This window comes from Amblyomma maculatum, chromosome 4, assembly GCF_055883805.1.
Source record: "Amblyomma maculatum isolate TAMU_Amacu chromosome 4, ASM5588380v1, whole genome shotgun sequence".
In the NCBI taxonomy this organism is placed as follows: Eukaryota; Metazoa; Arthropoda; class Arachnida; order Ixodida; family Ixodidae; genus Amblyomma; species Amblyomma maculatum.
Genome location: NC_139347.1, coordinates 23,123,258 through 23,144,792, shown reverse-complemented (window position 1 = coordinate 23,144,792; position 21,535 = coordinate 23,123,258). Strand labels below are relative to the sequence as shown.

General features: G+C 44.3%; 1 protein-coding gene across 7 annotated transcripts; it reads left to right on the top strand.

The window, feature by feature from the left end:
* Positions 1-53: 53 nt before the first annotated feature.
* On the top strand, positions 54-19,898 carry LOC146190494 (uncharacterized). Of its 7 annotated transcripts, XM_084600904.1 has the most exons (8): positions 130-258; positions 2,325-2,366; positions 9,093-9,286; positions 11,554-11,604; positions 12,774-12,844; positions 13,614-13,800; positions 17,846-17,965; positions 18,037-19,898. In XM_084600904.1, the coding sequence occupies exons 1-4, from the start codon at positions 179-181 to the stop codon at positions 11,565-11,567; spliced, it is 330 nt and encodes a 109-aa protein (XP_084457030.1). In that variant the 5' UTR covers positions 130-178; the 3' UTR covers positions 11,568-11,604; positions 12,774-12,844; positions 13,614-13,800; positions 17,846-17,965; positions 18,037-19,898. The 7 variants fall into 7 exon arrangements, 3 of the variants coding, with proteins under 3 accessions (XP_084457030.1, XP_084457031.1, XP_084457029.1); XM_084600905.1 differs by lacking the exon at positions 13,614-13,800 and having other exon boundaries at positions 18,037-19,896; XR_014706549.1 differs by lacking the exons at positions 130-258; positions 2,325-2,366 and adding an exon at positions 2,375-8,403 and having other exon boundaries at positions 18,037-19,896.
* Positions 19,899-21,535: the final 1,637 nt, after the last annotated feature.

Here is a 21,535-nt window from a genome sequence, read left to right as displayed (position 1 = left end):
CTATTTTATCGAAACTGAGGGTTGGCTATACTTAGCATGGTTAGCATACTTCCGTTGGCCTGCGCCCCGTGTGTTGGGAGGTGTTGGGACTCGGGAGCACAAACTGCGGTTTGCGGTGGTAGGCTCTCATCATAGTCTTTGTATTAACTCTAAGGCTCTCATCCCCCATGCTTCATTCATGGCGGAAGTAGCTTCATGCTCAGTAACGTGTCGGAAAGAATTCGTGTGTGTTCAGTCACTGAAGACTTCAGAAAAATTGTGCGGATGCCTTACTTGAAAATTTGAAACACGAGGAAACGATAAATATACGAGACGTGCCGTGTTAACGTTTAAGTGCTTTTTCCTCTTTTATTCATTCGAGTCGTTCAGTATTTATTTCTTCTTTCGCACCTTCACTTTCTATACGGTTGGCTGCACTTCGTTTAATCTGTCTTATACTACTTTTTGTTCCCGTATTTGTTTGCGTGCGTGTTATGCCGGATTGATGTCAGGCTGGGAGTTTATAAAAGATTGTGAAGGGAAGAATTGTTAGCCTCGTACTTTTCGACTATGAGGTTCCTTCACTGGTTCTTTCAATGTGTTGTCTCGTGAATGTGGACATGGCCGTAGAGTTCAACTCCAAATTGATTTTGTTTCTTTTGGCACGCGTATTTTATGTGCCTGATGAGGTAGTTATTAATGATATTGCAGTAATAGTACTAATTTTACATAATTCTAGCTCTTTTTTATAATTGAAAGTATGTTTTCATCCTTCAAGCGAAGCATGTGGATTCAAAAGTTTTGCTGTAATTTTCAGATTTTGCAGGAACATTATGGAATAACCAACCATTTAATTGGTGTCTGTACCTTGGCTGTCATGGCATTCTTGAAAAACGAGACGAAGACTGTACAAATCTCGAGGAGGTGCTTGTGGAATATGTTATTCGGTTACAGCATGGTGACCCATCCGAGATGGAGCTTTTTAATACTGGCATGTTAGTTCCAATACACTATAGCGCAGCAAAAGACAAGGACACAAGAGATGAGAGACAAACACCACGAGCGCTCTCTCATCTCTTGTGTCCTCGTCTTTTGCTGCGCTATAGTGTATTGGAACTGTGTACCAACAAGCCCACAAAAAGCCACGCTACTGGCATGTTAGAATGTGGGCTAGGTTTGTTTGCATAGTCAGTATTGCAAAGGAAGTCTATAACGGTCTTTGCCATAAGGTGTGTCTAGATTGCTTCCTTGAAGCATGTTTGTTGCAGAGGTAGTGTGGCATTGCTTTCGGCTCTGTACGCAGTGGCTTATGAGGCCACCTTAAAGTGTCAGTATAAATGTGTGCCCACCTTCAAGGCCTTGCTCTGCAGATAATGCAAACAGACATTCCATTCTTAACAATGTTATTGAAGAGTCATGTTTCTTGTGCTATGCGAGATTGGCATAATGTCGGAGAAGAGATATTTAGAAGGTTGCACTCTGAAAATGCCTTGATTCAACTCCTTCAATTTCAATTTCACAGACATAGCAACCAATTTGGCCTTTCTCCTTCCCCTGCCAGCCATGTTTTTTTTAGACGTATAACAGTATTTACTGACTAGCCCATAGCAGCACTGCTAGGAACATAGGTAGTCAAGTCAGTTTCCTTAAAGGTGGCTGTGCAGTATTTACTGGCCATCCTTGTATTGTGTCAGAAGGTCAGCAGGCCAAGTGATAGTGCTGTGATAAAGTGTTCAGGTCTCTTGCTGCAACACAGAGGTGGCACCTGTCTAAACTTTTGAGTAAATGTGAAATGCAGCTTTATTTCACCTTTTTTATTTTGGGGTATAGAGTTGAGGGTTAGGCCTTTGACTTACAGACTTGAGTGCCAGTTCTACTTCTGCCATCTCTTGTGTGAGCTCTTGTATGTCAATCTTCAGCTTGGAGAGGGCGCAGGGATAATTTAGCTAAGTTTGTGCAAGGCACAGGGGCAGTTTAGTTGCGTCGTTGGCGGCTCATATTTGAAAGTGAAACTATCTGCAGGCAAGACATCTCTGCTTGTCAACATAACAGCATGAAAAGAAAAGGGTTTTGCTCATTATTCCAGCTCACAATTAATCTCATCAGTTAAGATGTCAATGCTTGTGAAGCACTTGGTAATTTCAGTCATTGGCTCTCATTTGCTGAATTTAGCACTTGCTGATTTGCTTAAACCACCTGAAGTGCATTCTTCCTAGCAGCATGTTTACTAAAATTCTGAATGGTGATATAGAATGCACTTAAAGCTTTCCATGCTTGGTAACCTGCATAATATTAGCCCTTACATGTGACTTTCATGGTCTTGCTTTTTCATACTTATTTTACAGATTACCAACACTCCTGTTCTGGGATGCTTGGACAGTGCCCTGGCAAGTACACTGGCATCATTTATGACTGGCCTAGGGCTCAAAACAACTCTATGTTGTGCATATGCACTTGCGTGAATTGGGGTTTACTTCTCACAGCTCAGAAAACTATGTCGAGCCCACGGTCGGCGACTAACGTCAAACACACAAGAGCGGGCACTGTTCAAGCGCTCTAAACTTTCTTCTAAACTTTAGCCCTTCTAAACTCTAGACTAGTGTGTGGACATCTATACATGGCGCCCCTTGCCACACTCTCAGCTCCCAGCTGTTACCATTTGTGAGCGGATGTAAATGGATGAAATCTTTCTATTAGAAAGGAATTCCGTTTCCTGTTGCTGTGCTTACCATCCCAACTTTTTGCAAGTGTGCTAAGGGTCATGAGACAAAGTGTCATTACATAAACTGTAGAGCCCAGCTTCTGAAAATGCTGGATTGATGTGGATTGAAAATGCACATTGTCAACAGATGAGAGAAATGTTCTGTTTTTCCACTCATGTTATGTTAGTGTGATATGCTAAGGTCCCGTTTTCCGTTTCTTAATTTTATCTGGTCACAAGAAAAATCTAGCAAGTTCAGCAGAATGCCTGGAAGATAAAGCCAGTATATTTTGCAGCCATACATCAAGCTTTACCTGACATTTATCCTCTCTGGTTTGCACTGTTGGGCATACCGAGAATTTCCTTTGTGGCAGACGCCGTTGTCCCAATATGATGCGCCTTAAAATTTGTCATTCACTTGCTGGCCTGCACATCACATTATTCAAATATTTGGTGTCCCTCACTATATTGCTACCGTACATTTCATTGTGAACACACCAGGAAATCACTAATAAATAGCGAACCAAGCTGACACCTCAAGTAAGGTGTTAAATTGGTGTCAACGATAAATTTGAGTTTGTATCAGTTGTAGTTGGGGCCCTCAATTGCTATCCCCAGGGATGCAGGATCAAATCCGGCCTGTGGCGGCTGCTTTTTGATTGCAGTGAAAAGCAAAGCGCCTGTGTACTCAGCGATGTCAGTGCACGTAAAAGAATCCCCGGGGGTAAAAATTTTCGGAGCTCTCCGCTACGGCACCTCTCGATAGCCTAGCCAAACATATCAATTGATTGCCCTGTTTTATTAGTAGGACTACACAAAGTTTAAATTTGGCCTGTGTCGTACATAGTGGATAGTGGGAAAAACAGTGCAGTAATAGGACAGTGCTTCATTTGTGCTTGCTTTTCACTAGGTCCCATTCCTGCACTGTTCTTTTCCCTACATCCAACAGAGACTTCTTTTACTGATAACAGAGCTTTTCTGAGTTGGAGAAGACCACGAAATGAAACACAGGTGTCACTAACCTACACTGTTCCTACAGATTAACTGCGGTGATGTCAGCACATTTTATTACAGGGATCTCTAAGACTAAACTACACCATTCTTTTCAAATCTGGTCATATGATTTTTTTTTTTTTTTATCATTGATATCTTCGGTTTTGAGTTGAGCAGTGGGGAAAGAACGTGCTGTTTTCAACTGCCATTTTCGCATTAAAAACTTCAAAGCTTCATTTTCTGCTTGTGCAGGCTCTGTAGAGCCATAATAATTTTTACAAATAAAAATTGAATGTAGCTGAACTCTATATTCTTTTACAGAAATAAAATGAGGTGGTGATGCGACGTGGTGTCCGTGTGTGCTTTAGAGTGAAAGCTGTCTTGGGAGGCTGTGCATGTATCTTGCCGCTTGTTTGTCCCAAAGTAAGGTGAGGAGCTAGGAGATCTTTTCGTTTGTGCTTCAGGCAAAATGAGCTGTATTGATTTATCCCTCAGCTCACCATCAATTTTTACAGATTTTAAATGGGACGTTTTAGATAATCCACACGGAAGTGATCACTTACCTGTACTAATCAGCTTAACATCTTCACCACAAATCATCCCATCCAAGCCGCGACGCTGGAAGCTGCATTTAGCCGATTGGGCACTGTTCCGAGAGAAGGCCAGCCTAGAAAAAATTACTCTAGGTAAATATAATATAGATGAACTAAACGATGCTTACACAAATTGTATCCTTACTGCAGCACATATACCAATTCCTCAGTCCTCAGGAGTGGTGAAACAAAATCACAAAATCTGGTATTCAAAAGAATGTAAACAAGCAAAAAAAGAACAAAACAAAGCATGGGGAATTTTTCGCAGATACCCAACACAGGACAATTTCGTCAAGTTTAAAAAAGCAAGAGCAAAAGCCCGCTACATCCGCCGCCACGCCGAAAAAGCCTCCTGGCAAAACTATGTAACTTCTATAAATAGCTCAACAACAACAAAACAAATGTGGGAACAGGTTAGAAAGCTAAATGGCAGCTACTCTCCATTTACCATTCCCCTTCTAACAGCCCCCGGAGTACAGACAACTATACAAGAACAGGCCGACATTTTAGGTGAATACTTTTCTGAAGTTTCCAGTTCATCACACTACACTCAAACATTCCTAAAACACAAAAACATAGCAGAGAAACAAAAACTCCCTACAAGTAGTGGTACAAAAGAACCCTATAATAGCTTAATTACACTACAAGAAATAAAAAATGTCCTAGCTGCCGGTAAACAAACTGCACCTGGTCCTGACCAAATTCACTACAAAATGCTCGCCCACTTATCCGAACCTGCCATAGAGGCACTATTAAACTTTTTTAACAAAATATGGGTCCTAGGAAAATTGCCAGAGGCGTGGAAAAAAGCTGTTGTCATACCATTTTTAAAACCCGGAAAGGAGCCGACATCTCCTGGTAGTTATAGGCCCATTGCTCTCACCAGCTGTTTAGCAAAATCATTTGAAAGTGTTTTAAACATCAGACTAACTTTTGTTTTAGAATCTCATCAACTTTTAAACATTCATCAGTGCGGTTTTAAAAAAGGATGCTCAACAACTGACCATCTCGTGCGTCTTGAAAACACTATCAGAGAGGCTTTTATACACCGACAGCATTGCCTTGCCGTTTTCTTTGACCTTGAGAAAGCATAGGATACGGCTTGGAGGTATGGGATATTGCGCGACCTAGCAGATCTAGGCATATGTGGCAGAATGCTAAAGGTTTTAAGTGACTTTTTGTCACATCGGTCGTTTCAAGTACGTCTTGGGACCACTTTATCAAGAACCTTCCTGCAGGAGAATGGTGTGCCCCAAGGGTGCATTTTAAGCACCACTCTTTTCGTGGTAAAAATGAATTCGATTAGTAAAGTAATACCAAATTCCATAATGTATTCACTCTATGTGGACGACCTTCAAATAGCCTACACGTCATGCAACATGTCCACATGTGAGAGACAGATCCAATTAACAATAAATAAGCTAACAAAATGGGCCAGTGAAAATGGGTTTAAATTTTCCCCGCAGAAGACAGTGGCAGTTATGTTCTCGCTCAAACGAGGCATACAGCCCAATCCTACCTTACACCTAAATGAAATCAAATTGCCCATAAACAATAACCATAAATTCTTGGGCATTACTTTTGACAAAAAACTCACTTTTCTCCCTCACATACAAGCACTAAAGAAGAAAGCCTCCAAATCCCTAAACATCCTAAAAGTCCTTTCACGCAAACATTGGGGATCTGATAGGGCATGCCTTTTGCATATATATCGCTCCGTTGTGCGCTCCTCCTTGGACTATGGGAGCATAGTTTATGGAGCAGCTAGGCAATCATATTTAAAGAAATTAGACCCAGTGCATAACTTAGGCCTCCGCCTTGCTTGTGGTGCATACAGAACGTCTCCTGTGCATAGCCTCTATGTTGAAACTAACGAGCCTTCTCTGAAAGATAGACGAGCTTTACTTACATGCGCATATGTCCTCAAAATAAGGACACGGAAAAAACACATCTGTTACCCGATTGTCACAACTTGCCCCTCCCGAACAATATTCTCAAATAAGCCTCAGACAACAAGACCATTGATAATGCGATTTGAAGACATTTGCCGTGAGCTCCATATTCTGGACACCTTGCCTGATGTCGCTCAAGAAAATAGGCCCCTGGCCCCATGGTACAACTTTCCAACAGTCTGTGACCTCACTCTTACACAGTTCAAAAAGAGCGAAACTCCTACAGAACATGTATTACAAGAATATCACGCACTAAAAGAGAAATACAGCAAATGCACAGAGTTTTACACAGACGGATCAAAAACTGCCTCCTATGTGGGCTGCGCTGTAGTGGATCGGAACTCCGAAAAAATTATTCGACTTCCTCAATGTGCATCAGTATTTGCAGCCGAGTGTTATGCTGTCCGGGTAGCTGTAGCAAAAATTGTGTACGAGGGTACTGAGAACAGTGTTATCTATACAGATTCACTGAGTGTGCTCACAGCTCTAAACTCCAGAAATGCAGTCATGCCATTACTCGGTAACATAATACACGATGTAATAAAGATATCAGCCCAAGGACATAACATAATATTCTGTTGGGTTCCAAGCCACATGGGCATTGAAGGAAATGAGAGAGCGGACGTGTGTGCTGCTCAAGCAGGCAGGAAAGAAATAGAGAAAGTAAACATACCTTATAAGGATTGCATAAAGTTAATTAAACGAAAACAAAAGGATATATGGCAGTCTATATGGAATAACCAAGAAAGTAATAAATTGCACCTCGTAAAGCCTATAATAGAAGAATGGGAAACAAGCACTCATCAGGAACGCTTCATGGAGGTTACAGTATGCCGTCTGCGTATCGGGCACACACATCTCACACATAATTTTTTACTAATGAAACAAGATAAGCCTACGTGTGGAGAATGCGGAGAAGTACTCACAGTCAACCACATCCTGATTGCATGCCCAAAACTAGAGACACTACGGAGAAAGCATTTCACTATTTTTTATGATCATGCCATCCCTTTCCATCCCAAATTACTTTTAGGAGAAAAAGCAATAATAAACTTAACATGTGTTCTTAGTTTTTTAAAAGAAGCAGACGTTCTGAATAAACTGTAAACTTAAACGAACCTTCTTCCCCTTTTCAAATAAGAACAGATTTTAACCTTGCTCTTGGCGCATGATAGCCTCAGTTGCTTATGCGCCATAAAACCCCAATACAATACATACAATTTTCGTTTGTGCTTATGGGCATAAGAATATCCTCATAGCTATGTGGTACCTTGCAAAATTTTGTGGTTTCATGGAATGGAGGCACACATTTTCCAACAAGCAGTGTGCTGCTCACAGTGAAAGACCAACAACGAAGAGGTAAAATAAATTCAGCACGTAATTGTTGAAATACAATTTACATTGTTGCCAGAAAAGGACTTATTGCATATTGATGGTCGGAAAATATGTTGCTAACATGTCACCCCAGAACAGAGGCAAACTGAGCGCATTTAAAATATACTTTATGGCATAAAGCTAGGGAAGAAGAGGGCTTTTTCTTTTGTTATATACACTGATGTGAATTCAGTGTGAGTTGTATATATATCCGAAATCGTAGCTTCCTTTTTCTGGGGATGCGTATCATTGGTGACACGTTTGTCATCATGGTCATGGAAGCAGTTGCTGGAGAGATGAACTGCATTCCTATGTAAAGGGTTCCCAAGAGCACTGGCCTCACCTGCTCTTAAAATGAGTGCCTTTTAAATAATTACGCCTTGGATGGGGCCCAGCTGTTTTGGCCACTGTTTGTAACTAAAAAATTGCAGTTTTTTAAATCCCCCGTACCCCCCAGGAAAGGAGGCTTAGCATGAAGTGTTAATGTGTTCAGCCACCGAAATAAGATGGCCTGACTGTGAGTGGCACATACCTACCTCGGCATTCATTACACGTGTGAATTGTATGCTTGATTCTGTTGTTGCCCTTTGTATTACAAAAATTAAAAAGGTGCTGATGGGTTAGCTTGATTAAACCCAGTGCGTAAGTGAAAGCTAGTGCATAAGTGAAGTGAAAGTGAAACAGAACAAGAAGCTAGTCAAATTTAGCAAGAAGATTCGTAAAAAGCGAAGAAGATTCAGAAGAAGAGGAGAAAAATACTGGAAGCAAGAAGATTCAGAAAACGACAAGAAGAAGAAGGGAAGAAAACTGGGTAAGTGCACAGTTGTAGCCTGCGCCCGGCTCGACCGTGGCTTTACATGGCATAGTGAAGCTTTCACTTCGAAAGTGCCATCTTTTATAGTACTCGTAACGCTGTATTATGTGGCCGACAGTGAGAGCCCGCATCAGCAGTGCGAGTCAGTGCTTTACTGAATGAGAAAAGAGCACCCCTGCATTTATTAACGTAGACGGTTGTCTTGATGAAGCCATAGGTCCCTTTGAGAGCTCTGTCAGGAATAGAAAATGGGAAGGTACTCCTACTGCATGAAAGTATACCTTCTTCCTTACTTGTGCTGGGGCTAATCAGTGTTTCACACAACTAACTGCATTTCATGAAATACGGTAACCCGAGCATAGCACTGATTAGTCAGCTGTCAGCATCTTTTATAAATGGCAATTTTGTTATACAAAATATGCAATTACAGAAGGTCCTCTATTGTACATTCTTACAATATATATATATAATATGTGTGTGGAGGCGAAAAGCCGGAATCCGGAGCCCTCCACTACGCCGTCTCTCAAGCCCGAAATGCTTTAGGACGTTAAACTGGTTAAGCGCCATAAACCCCATCGACCGAAGCGAAATTTTAGTTTGTGTTCTTTATAGTACTCCAATATTTCATGTAAAATTTTGCACCTGAAGTGCTGCTAGATGCGAGCCAAATCTTGCGATTTCTGCAGGCCACCCTGTACTGTAAGCAAGCATCCCTACTTGTGCTCAGAACATTTCGCGCCAGAATGTTATGGCACAGAGAGGCCTTTGGACTCCCTAAGGACTTCATTCAACAGGCGCTTGAAGACAGGTTCTATGCCAACATCCCATCGAAGCCACCAGCTGAATGAGGCGTGGCGTCAAATCGAGGAAGTGGGCCACGGTAAGTAAAAAAAGGAACAAAATAGCTCGCATAGCAATTCTGTTGTATGGCGCGCATTCACTGTGCAGGATAAAGTGCCTCGATGCACGCACCCCCGTCTGTCGCATGCGCGTCGAGGCGCGCGCATTGCGGCACCTTGGCGCAGGATAACATGAGAAACTGAAAACATAGTGCAAAACTGCTGCGTGGCAGAACTGCCATTTCTGCAATCATACTGGCATAATTAAATTCGTTACCATCTTTGTGTGAACTTTGTGTCGAAGCATTCTTTTTGTTAGCTTTTTACTAATATAAGAAGAAAAATATGAGGTAGTTTATTTTAAGACGCTGGCATTTACTGAGGCCTAGGTTTTCAGGTTTGTATTAATATTATCTGCATCAACAAGTTTGTTCTAGTAATGTTTATCTGCATCTTGTTCGGCATTGTACTTTATATGCATGTTGGTTTATTTCACAAATTGTTAGTGTTGTGTCTCTACCTTCCGGCTATTTCTTAAACAGCTGGTTGAGGAAGCTCTCAAAGGAGCACAGCTGCGTGATTAAGCTGCAAGCCATAGCAGAAATATGGACTACAGCTACCATGGCTGGTGTACTGGCACTATACTAGCACTATACTGGCATGTATGATGCTGACTCTTCCTCCCTGCCTTGATGAAAGCTTACATTTCTGCTGCCGGGGGTGCAAGAGAGCACGCACATGATGCACGCGGCACAGTTTCACGCCTTGTCGTAAACTTGGGGGGGAAAAAAAAGCTTTAAAAATCGCGAACTTCTGCCGTTCCTCGTGTTTGAGGCGTCTAGCGTAACTGCCGCAATGCCTCAAAAACGTGTCTATGGTGTTACAGCATATGTTACAGGCCAAACAAAATGGAAGCTGTGCAAGTATGTCGCAGGCCATGCAAGTTGAGAGCTGGGCCCATATTCCGAGTTTGCGTCATTATCGAAAGTGTCGCTACCTCACGTGACCTCGAGTCATCTGTTTGGTCGAAACACCGGAACCGGGTGTTGCCACTACGGAACCGGAACAGGTGGCAACATCATGTTCCGGTGTTTTCACGAATCAGGTGACTCGAGGTTACGTGACAGTGACACTTTGATAACTACGCAGAGTCGGAATACGGACTGTGTGCGAACGTGCCCGTAAATCGCCTCTGTTGGTAAGTGGGAGACCAACGTTCTTAGATAAGAACATTGTGCAAGAAGCATTGAAAAGTGTGGAAGCCATTCTTGCTAAAATAGCTATAATTTATTTATTTTTGTGTATAGGAATTCAAATTCAGTTAGGTGCAGTCAATTTTTAGAATGCTGCCATGCAGACAGAGCGCCTATTGTATTCTAGCTGATGCGGCGGTATGTGCATAGTCTCTCATCATCCAAGCATTGAGGAAAAGCTTTTGGCAGTCTCGCATATATTAGTGCTGAACTGTAAAAAAATTGGCAGTAGTTTGGCTCTGGTTAAACCTGATAAGTTGCGCAAGCAATACTGCACTGGTTGCGCTTAGGTTCGGCATGTAGTGTAGCTGCGGGTGTAGCGTGACGTGTTTAGCGTGCGATTCTTCTCGTCCTGTTGTTCATGCCGTGTCATCACTGTCCAAGGCATTCTGAAGACTCCATGCAGGATTATCACGAGACGTACAAGTGTCTAGAGGTGTACGACAGACAGCAGCGTCTTGCGCTCGCCATTTTGCAGGCTGTTGTTCACGTTCTTCAGCAGTCTCTTGAGCCCGTTGCCATTTTCTGGCTTCGGCGCATTGCTGATGCCTCGCCTTGTAAGACTGCATAGCAACTGATTTACCCTGACACGAACTCCTATTTCTCTCTTTCCACTTTCACATCTGTTAGTGATCGTCTTTTTATTACTGCGCAATTCCTTAACCTGGGTGGCGACCGTTGGACCCTGAGTAGTGTGTCCCGACCACCGCTTTGGCGCACGTGCCAGGATTTCGATGCGCTCATGCAACATTGGACCTTGCTTGCATCGCATGCGGTGAGAGAGTGCGATCCGGGGAACGCCAGGAGTGCGAAGTGCGTGAGGACGGGAGTGAGCGGTTCGTCAGCTTTCGTTCTAATGCTAGCACTCCCCCATTCCCTTACGGCGCGGTTCAGGTGTCGACGCAGCTGCGGCTCAAGGTTAAAGACGGCGTCCGCCGGGGATACGCGACGGCTCGAAACCTGGTGCAGTATTACTTACGTAATAAAAATTTATGAGGAGTTCTTCCAACTATATTAGAGTGTTATGACAAATTCCTTGAAACTTTGCTTTACAGGGCTGATTACCTGAGTGATCCCAGCGACTCCGATGGATCAGATAATGATCTGTAAGGACTAATATATGTACTCATTGTCATTTTTTTTGTTACTCAAATTACTGAAGTGTAATTTGATCCGTATAACCCGTGCTATGGTCTTTCCAGTTGTGATGTATGGATGCGAGAGTTGGACTGTGAAAAAGGCTGACCGCCGAAGAATTGACGCGTTTGAATTGTGGTGCTGGCGAAGACTCTTAAGAGTTCCTTGGACTGCCAGAAGATCAAATCAGTCGATATTGTCGACCATAAACCCTGACTGCTCATTGGAGGGTCAAATTCTAAAGTTAAAGCTCAGCTACTTTGGTCATCTGATGAGAAGAGAGGAGTCGCTGGAGAAAGATTTGATGTTGGGAAAGGTTGAGGGTCGCCGGAGAAGGGGTAGGCAGCGAACGCGATGGTTAGATGGCATTCTCGAGGCATTGCAGATGAAGCTATGTGATGTTAAGAAGATAGTGAGAGACCGGAAAGCGTGGCGTGACATGGTCCATAGGGTCACGAAGAGTCGGACACGACTGAACGCCTGAACTGACTGACTGACTGTATACAGTAGACATGTATTCTCACTTAACTAATGGCTATGTTTTGCTTATATTAAACAAAGTGTCTAAAGTTGCGTCTGATGTATTCATTCGATTCTCAGTAAAGGTACGGCAGACGTCGATACAGGCCCATGGCCAAAGTCTCTAACTTATGTCTGTATTTTCCGTACATACACGTACACGTACATAAAGCTCAGCCTTCGGAACTCTTGAGGAAGTGCTCAGAAAGGTTCCTCCATTGTTATGTAGTTGCATTCTCACAATAACGCAGATCTGTCTTTACTCAGTGTTGTCTGCGACAAGCACCGATCGTCATGCGCGCAGGTTGGATGCAAGCAACAGAGTGGCAGGCGATGCGTTGTATGTAAATCAGCAGAAATACGCACATTCACAACTGAGCAGTTTTCGTTTTGAACTAAACTGTTAAACTGTCATCTTGATTTGCTCATAATATAAGCGAGGTATCCTAGTTTCTGCACCGTCTTCGACCCTGCACCAACCTTCGAAGATCGCACGCCGGCGCAACTAGGACATCGCTATGTAGAACACCTGTCTATACGTTGTAACCCGTGTGAAATGTTGTGCTAGTTCTTTACATGCAGATGGAGGTAAGAGAATGTTTCTCATTCTATCCTTTAGGTTCTACCTCGCAGCCCTCATCAAAAGACGAGGAGACCAAAGTGCGTCCGTGACCACAGGCTGCCTAACCGGTTGTTGCTGCTTCTGTGTTTTCACCCATGACAATATTATTAATCTTATGGTTGGTTTATCTATGGAAGTGACGAGTTCAGGAGGCAGACTGGTTTTCAACTTTTCATTCATTAATTGTTGCACTGTATTCCTTGCACTTTGAAAAGCAGCGCACGCATAGACACTGTCTTTTTTATGTTTATGATTTTTATGCTGTGATTTTTTATGTTACGTGATATGACTGTGACATGATGTGATGTGGCATGTCTGTGATGTGACTGTACTGTCTTCACCCATCCCTCTCACCCACAACTTTTATACCCACCTACCCCTCTCCCCCAGTGCAGGATAGCAAACCAGTTCCTTTACCGGTTAACCTCCCTGCCTTTCCTCCTCATCTTCCTCCTCCTTGAAAAGCAGTATAAACACGTTTTTTTATGAACAGTAGGCTGGTCCCAACTTCCTCCTTTTGGTGTACTTTGTGAAATTTGATCCTGAATTACAAAAGGAGGCTCAATTTGCCAATCACAGCCATCAATCAATATTAATAAGCTTGTTCGTGTCTAAGAAGACAGAAGCAACCTGTTAATCTATGCAGCAATGGCACAGTTTTCCTAATGGTAGATTTATCATCTGTATGTATTTTTTTATTGCAATAGCATAGCATAAATTCTATATGAAAGCATTTGCATCAGATACACATGCTCAGTTCTTTCAAGGCGTGCCCTTTGCTTGGAAAACAGCATCCCTCTTTCTGGTTTACAAAATACTTTTACATTATTATTACAGTTAACTGAAATTACGTCCAGTAACAAGGTGGAGGAAGGAGGCTTAAAGAGAATGCTGGATCACCTCATTAAACAAGGTGTGGTGATTTCAAGCATCACCAGTGATTGGCGCACTGGTGTCAACTCATTCCTCGAAAGCTTCGATCCCTCAATACACCACCTCTTTCATGTCTGGCACATAACTAAAGGTAAATCTTGACAACACTTTCAATGCAGCTTGTAATGCCATTCCTAATTAGCTACGTTGAAACACCAACACCATTTCATATCAAAACATATTTTCCCAGCTGGGCTACGTATAAAAAATTGAAGTACTCGGAAAGATGGCTGCCTTAGGACATGCAAAACAACACAAGATTGTACTGGGGTGGCGAAGAACCATAGTTTGACACCTTTACTGGTGTGCCGTTACCAGTGACGGTAAAAGACATTTTTTTTTTTTGCAATGTGGTCATCTATTCTCAGAAACGTCATTAATGCTCTACATGCACTCCATCCTTCGTGTTGGAGGCGGAACCACACGACTTGATGATTGAAGGTAAGGTGTTTAACACTAAAATAAGCTCACTGCATTTTGAATTATTTCAGTCCTTTTCACACTTGCCGAAACGATGTGCAAATCAATCACTGCTGTGATTATACTTCTATATTACTTTTATATTTATGATCATGTATGACTGCTGAACTACCCTGTACTACCCCCCCCCCTTATGTAATGTCCCGAACGGGACCTTTAAGGGTTAATAAATGATGATGATGAAATTATGCCGTGACCATGGAATCTTTCACCAGAATTTAATGCTTTCCCATTTAAAGACTTGTTCATTACGCTCTTGTTTTTACTTGAGCACTACCTTCACGGCATGTTATTTTAAAAAGCGGTTCTTTGCATGCGTCACATATTTACTCTACAAGCTAAAATTTCAGTTTACTTTCAAGGTCACCCACATTTCTGAAACTGAAGGAGATTTTCGCTGTGCCGCGCTTCCTACATAACAGTGTGCATGTCTTAAACAATGCACAAACGGATAGGCTTGAGTCCTTTCATGGCTTGCACATTTCGCACTAAAGAGCAGCGAAAGTTCACGTACGAGGGAATACAAGCAGGGCTACCTAAATGTATTCTTATTGTGCTGGGCATAGTAGCGACATTTTCCTTAACCAGCCCTTATCAGGCCCGTGCGACGAGAACAAAAAATGTAATGGGATCAAATTCATTCATGCAACGGGAAGGCGATCAATGTAAAAGTAGAATGCACAACCAATACTGCAAATGCAGATCATTCGTTGCCCGCCAGTTTCTGCAGCTTATTATAAATTTAGCTACGAAATGTACTGTGATAGCCTGTATGTACTGTGTTTCGAGGGATGAGAACTTTGCATATCAGTTCACAGAGATCTAAAATTGTGCAGTGCAGCTTATTAAATATAACTAGGTTGTATTGCTATTTAAGATGCACATCAGAACATCAACCTAGTTATGAATCAGTTGCCTTAATATTTTAGTAGTAGCAGCACACATATCCAGTAGGAAGAAGGAAAAGAAAATGCACGGGCCTGCTACTGGCTCTGTAGCTGAGCCGCCACCGCTGCCTAATTGGTTCATAGGAAGGGAAGGGTACAGTATCTGTCACACTTGTTACTGTGGGCATTAAACCGCGCCGTGAGGGAAGGGAAGGTGGGAGTTAAAGTGGAAAGAGGAGCCGTAGTAGAGGGCTACGGAGTATTTTCGACCACCCCCGATGGGGCTGGTACAGGTGGGTCACCGCCGCTTGCGGCGAGGGCTAGCCTGGCAACGAATTTTTATCTGTTGTAGGCCGTCATTGCACACGCCACCGCTGGTGGTGGACGACGGCTGTTGTTGCGGCGCGCGTCTTTCCCTCTTCCTTTTCTTTCTTCTCTATTTCCTCTTCTGTCTGTACGAGGCAGCGGAGGTGGCTCAGCTACAGAGCCAGTAGCAGGCACAGCACACGGACGCCTCTTCGTTTCGAGGCGTCCGTGTGCGATGTCAGCGCATGTTAAAGATCCCCAATGCGGACAGAAGGGAAAAGAAGAGAGAGAGGAAGACGCGCGCCGCGACAACAGCCGTCGTCCACCACCGAAGCGGTGGCACGTGCAATGGCGGCCTACAACAGATAAAAATTCGGTGGCCTGCTAGCGCCCCCCCCCCCCTCCCCCAAGTGGCGTTGACATACCAGTCCCAGCCCCGTAGGGCCAGGAACAGCCACCCTTCACCGCTCTGCGATGTCAGAGTGCGCATTAAAGATTACCAGGTGGTCGAAATTACGCCGGAGCCCTCCACTACGGCACCCCTTTCTCTCAGCTTTCACTCCCACCTTCTCTTACGCCGCGGTTCAGGTGTCCACAGGTCAAGTGTGACAGATACTGCGCTTTTCCTTTCCTCTGAACCAACTATATTATTACAGGAAAGAAAAGACATTGTATCTGTCAGACTCCTCCGTGGACACATGAACGGCGCTGTAGAAGTGAGAAAGGTGGGATGCAAAGGGGGAAAGAGATGCTGTAGTGGAGGGCTCCAAAATAATTTTGACCACCTGGGGATCATTCACGTTCACTAACGTCACGCGACACATGGACGTCTTTGCGTTTCACCTCTTTCGAAACGCAGTCGGGTTCGCACCTTGGAAATCCGGTACACTAACCGAGCAGCTTAGCCACTCAGCCACCGCGGCCGGTCAACCCTCTAGGTTGTTTTTTTTCTGATTTATTTATAGGAAGGCAAAGGCGAGGTAACTGTTTCACTTGTTTCCTGTGGACACCGCGCCGTAAGGGAAGGGAGGAAGGTGGGAATGAAAGTGGAAAGAGAGAAGGAGGAGCCGTAGTGGAGGGCTACGGAGTAATTTCGACCTCCTGGGGATCTTTAACGTGCGCTGACATCGCACAGCACACGGACGCCTCTTCGTTTCGCCTCCATCGAAACACAGCCGCCGAGTTCGGGTTCGAACCCGGGTGCTCCGGCACAGTGGTCGGGCGTCTTGCCACTGCACCACCCCGGCGGGGCTCAGGTTGTGGCTGTAGGAAGAAGGCAAAAAAATGCACGGGCCTGCTATTGGCTGTGTAGCTGAGCCACCTCCGCTGCCTCGTGCAGACAGAGGAGAGAGCGTAAAGGAGAAAGAAAAGGGAGAGAAAGACGCGCGCCGCAACAGCCGTCGTCCACCACCTAAGCGGTGGCGGGTGCAATGACGGCTTAAAACAAAAATTTGGTGGCTGGCTAGCCCACGCCGCAGGCGGCGTTGACCCATCATCACGGGCCCTTGGGGCCAGGAATGGCCACCCACGGTCTTCATGGTGCAGACCGCTAGACCACCCTGTACGTTAGCTACACTTCCTCGCATCATATTCCTTTTTCTGGTGGACCTAACTACTGGGAAGCTTAGGAGCCCCTGTCGCTTTCCGCGAACCCGGCCATGTAGACCGTCGCAACCGGTCGGGCTGCCGACGTGATGTTCCTGCCGCAACATGAATGTTTTAAGTAAAGTGAGGCCTTGCGGTTGCGAACCCCGAACTGCTCTGTGAAGATAAATTTTCTATGATGATGATCATCGGAATGAATGAATGCTATTCAGTGGTGTGGCAATGTAGTGTGGCCGGATTCTGCAATTATCGACCAAGTTTTAACTCGAGAGCTTTAAAGCCCCGTTGTCCAGAAAATGGGCCGTTGGCGTTTAGAACGAAAAAAAAAAATCACGGGCATGTCCCGGCAGTTGGTAATTGGCAGGTGACATGACCGTGCGCCGACTAGCAAAGATTTGGAATGAGTGCCGGCTAACGGGAGCCATTAACGCTTCATATATGGAGCATTATGTGTCTCTTACGTTGAGCAATTTTAAGTGCACTACTATACCCCCCAGGTGGTCGAAATTTCCGGAGTCCTCCACTACGGCGTCTCTCATAGCCTGAGTTGCTTTGGGACGTTAAACCCCGCAAACCAAACCAAACCAACCTGTTTTAATTGCCTACCGCCCTATGCCATGCAGTACATACATGGTGGGACGACCAGCCAGTCGGGCCGAATCAACGAGGCAAATAATTTTATTTTATTTATTTTCTGTATTTTTATTTTTTATTTAATTTTATTTTTCTTTATTTCATATTTTTTATTTTTATTTTTTTATATATTATATTTTATTTTTATTTATTTTGTTTAGTTTATTTTATATTTGTTTTGTTTAGTTTATTTTCTATTTATTTTTAAAGTTATATTTATTTCAGCTGTCCGGGAGCCACGATGAGGATCAGGATGGGGCTAGCAGATAAAGGCGGCAGGAACTGCTGCAGGCATGACGAGAGAGCCCCCCTTGCCTTCCCAACAGCGCTCGAGTAGCGCCACAGGTCAGTCTTTGTTATGGGCAGGTAACAGCCGAACTGGTCGGCTCAACTGCTGCGGCTCTTTCGTGTTGCAGCGCCCTTGGAATGCGGCCTTAAAACAGAAGCGGACGAGCAGAGCCTTTGTGAAGCCACGACTAGGCTCGTCTTCGGGGCCTCCCCCTTCAACGCCCCTGTCAGGTTCCAGATGAGACTTCAAAGCTGTAGGGGGCCGTCAGGACCATGCGATGCAACAAATTTCAATGAGAATCACTACTTGAAGCTTGAGGCAGGATGTCTTTGAGATTACGCAGTGACCTTGATCAGGACCTCTGCAGGCTTTAAAAGTTGGCGGAAGTGTTGCAGTCGTGGCAGTGCAAGAGAATCCCTTTTACGCTCCTCGACGGCGACCAGATTACCAGGCGCCACGAGACAGTCGTTGCTATGGGCAGGTAACAGCCAAACTTGTCGGCTCAACTGCTGCGGCTCTTTCATGTTGCAGCGCCCTTGGAATGTGGCCATAACAGAAGCGGACGAGCGGAGCCAATGTGAAGCCACGACTAGGCTCGTCTTCGGGGCCTCCCCCTTCAACGCCCCTGACAGGTTCCATGGAAGACCTCGCAGCGTCCGGGACCGTCTGGCACGGTGCGCACGGCTGGTTCTTGCAACGACGAGGCCACTCGTATCAGCGTGCCGCAGGAGGACCGGGGAGGAATCCTGTAGTCTCTGTAGCCAGAGCGGCACAGGCATAGTCTCTGCTATGGCAAAGTAACAGCCGAACTAGTCGGCTCAACGGCTGCGGCTCTTTTGTGTTGCAGCGCCCTTGGAAATGAGATGCCACGTCACCAGAAGCGGACGAGCGGAGCTCATGTGAAGCCACGACCAGGCTCGTCTTCGGGGCCACCCCCTCAACGCTCCGGCCAGGTTCCGTGGGGACCATCCATCCTCCCGCAAGCGTCGTCCCCGGCGACGACGAGGGCACAGTTGAGATCAGGATGACGACTTCAAGGAGAAATTGCCAATGGAAGAGAGTACCAGTAAAACTACTGGTCCCCGCCGTGGCCCCCGAACAGCTGACGCTGACAGTCGATTTGCGCCCACTTTTATAGGCGGCCACTTCATTCTCTTCGTGTTTCTTGAACGCCCCCTTATGTTCTATTCGGCAGACAAAAACTGGAACTCGATGCGATTCGCGTGCAGTTAAATAATGGCTGAAGAAAATTCTGCAATTTATTTTCGATCTTTTAGTAGAAGATGTGCGCATCTAGTAAATTTTTCGCAGCGCATCTGCGTATTTTATCTTCATTGCTTGGGTTTTCGTGCATAATTTCTGGCTTCATTTTCATCTGGACTATACACAAAAACTCACGAGGCTCGCGGCAGAAGTTGGGAGCGACTGATGATGAATGTTTTGATGACGACAAATTCTAAATTGGTGCGTGGATGAAAGGAGCAAAAGGAGCAAATTAGTTACGATGCTAACGTTGTCAACGTACATCTGTTGGCCGTATTCACCAAAAAAATCTTAAACCATTGCGGCATCGCAAATCGGGGTTAATAAATGGGCCTCTGGAGCCCTGTTAAGGAGAAAAGAGGAAAAAGAAGTTTAATGGCCTTTTATCTTACATACAACAAATTTTATAGTTTTGTCCACGACAGTGAATAAAATTTATGAACTGACTTGATATTAAGGCAGGAGCATGAGCGCCGTCTTCTTGTGTTCTTGCAGAGACCATGCAAATGTTAATTTCAGGTATTTAAATTAGAACACTTTCAACTACTACCAGCCTATTTGGAAAGCTCAGCGTTACAAATGACGCATGAGTGGAATAAACATAGGTGATACCTTGACCTGTGGGGCCGTACATTAATTACGGCATCCCATTGCTGAGGTGTATATATACATGCTGTGCGAATGTGTGTGCCTTTCTGAGAGGCAGCATATACGAAGAATATTTTCAGTCACTACTGTTTTTCTCTCTTTTTTCTGTACGATGTTCTACACTTCTAATACTGAGAAATGTCAGCTTATGTTAGTATGTACCGGGAACATAGCTTTTTTACTATCGAAGAAATTGATAGCCAGAAAAGCTTTAGCGAGGGCTTGTACATCCAAACGATAACCCATTCTGGGCCGCGCTAATAGGCCATTCTGGGCCCATTAGCGCGTCGCATACTGATTTAAGAAGTTGTTGCTGCTATTTCTCATTGATGCCTAACTCTATGGTTTCAGCTGATGTACTTTTGACCAGTACCAAACAAATGGTGCTTTTTTTTTCTTTTTTTTTTTATCAGGCAACGATAGTAGTCAGGTACCGTTCATTGTGTTTTTGGTGACGAACGTTACGAGCCACACGCTCCGAAAGGCTGCTAATTAATGACGAATTATTGCCGTTTATTCCATGGAGTACGAATATGAGCGTGATGCGCGAAAAGGATTCACAGAAAAGGTCATTCCTGCTTGGCAGCCCTGCCCGTTGTAGCTCAGGGACTCGACTGCTATACGCCTGCGCGGAAGAGTATCGACTGCACAGTCAAGATTATAGTGTACTAGAATCTATTCTAGTACGCTATAGTCAAGATGCTTCAAGAATATGCGCGCACCTCCTGGGTTATGGCGCCAGCAGGCGCCTTCGTTCAGTCACAGTTATCACGAAGAATTCTGCATATTGCACGATTTTGTCCACACAGGAGTTCGACTACAAAGCGCATCGATGAGTGTGCGTCCTGCCTGCTACGTACTTGCGTCCATACACTGGTGTTGGCTGTATTGTAAAACTTAATTCCCACGAATCTCTTTGTTTTGTAGGGGTGTTTTAGTGGGAATGTCTACCGGCTTTTTTAAGCTGCGTTCGCGGCCGTGGCGTTCAACGTACAGCTAGAAGTCTCGTTGTGCTGCTTTGGAATGTTTACAGTCATAAGATATATCGATATAAGGTAATTTAGCTCTTTGATATATAGTTGTGCTAGAGGCTTTAGCTCTAACAACAAGCCGTAAGTGCCTCCCCACGAAGCCAAATTTCACCTGCTATATGATTGACGTCCTGGTTTTGCCATTTGAGCCTTAGTTTTTGTACCCTTTGTGTCTTTCTTAGTGAATTTGTTGCATTTACATTCTTTGCCCTGAGGGCTGTACCTTCTTCTTTCTCTTCCCCCATCACCAGTTCGCCACGTCAGCACGAAACGGGATTGGCCTGACTTGTTGCTATTTTTCGTCCATGTTCACAATTTTTTATCATTGTATAGACTAACAAAACAACAGTTCACCCATGCGCCATTGTGCATTAATTTTTTTTTAGCATCCACAACTCTAGTGATAGCTAATGAAGAAGAAAACTTTGTAGTATTTGTTATTGGGACATAACCTTTATTCGTACAGCGTTGCGGGTGGCGTTAACGCTGTGCTTTATATGATTAGCCGGGTGGTCGCGGACGCTATTGCGCCATGCTCTTAAATGCGCAACATTTTTTCCTCGACATAGCAGTATTACCAATCTCGCATTAAAACTATTTTGAGTAAATAATATTTTATTTATCCCCGTAAGCAGCTGTCGTTGATTCTCACGTGGAAGTCTTCGTGTGGTTAAGTTAAATTGG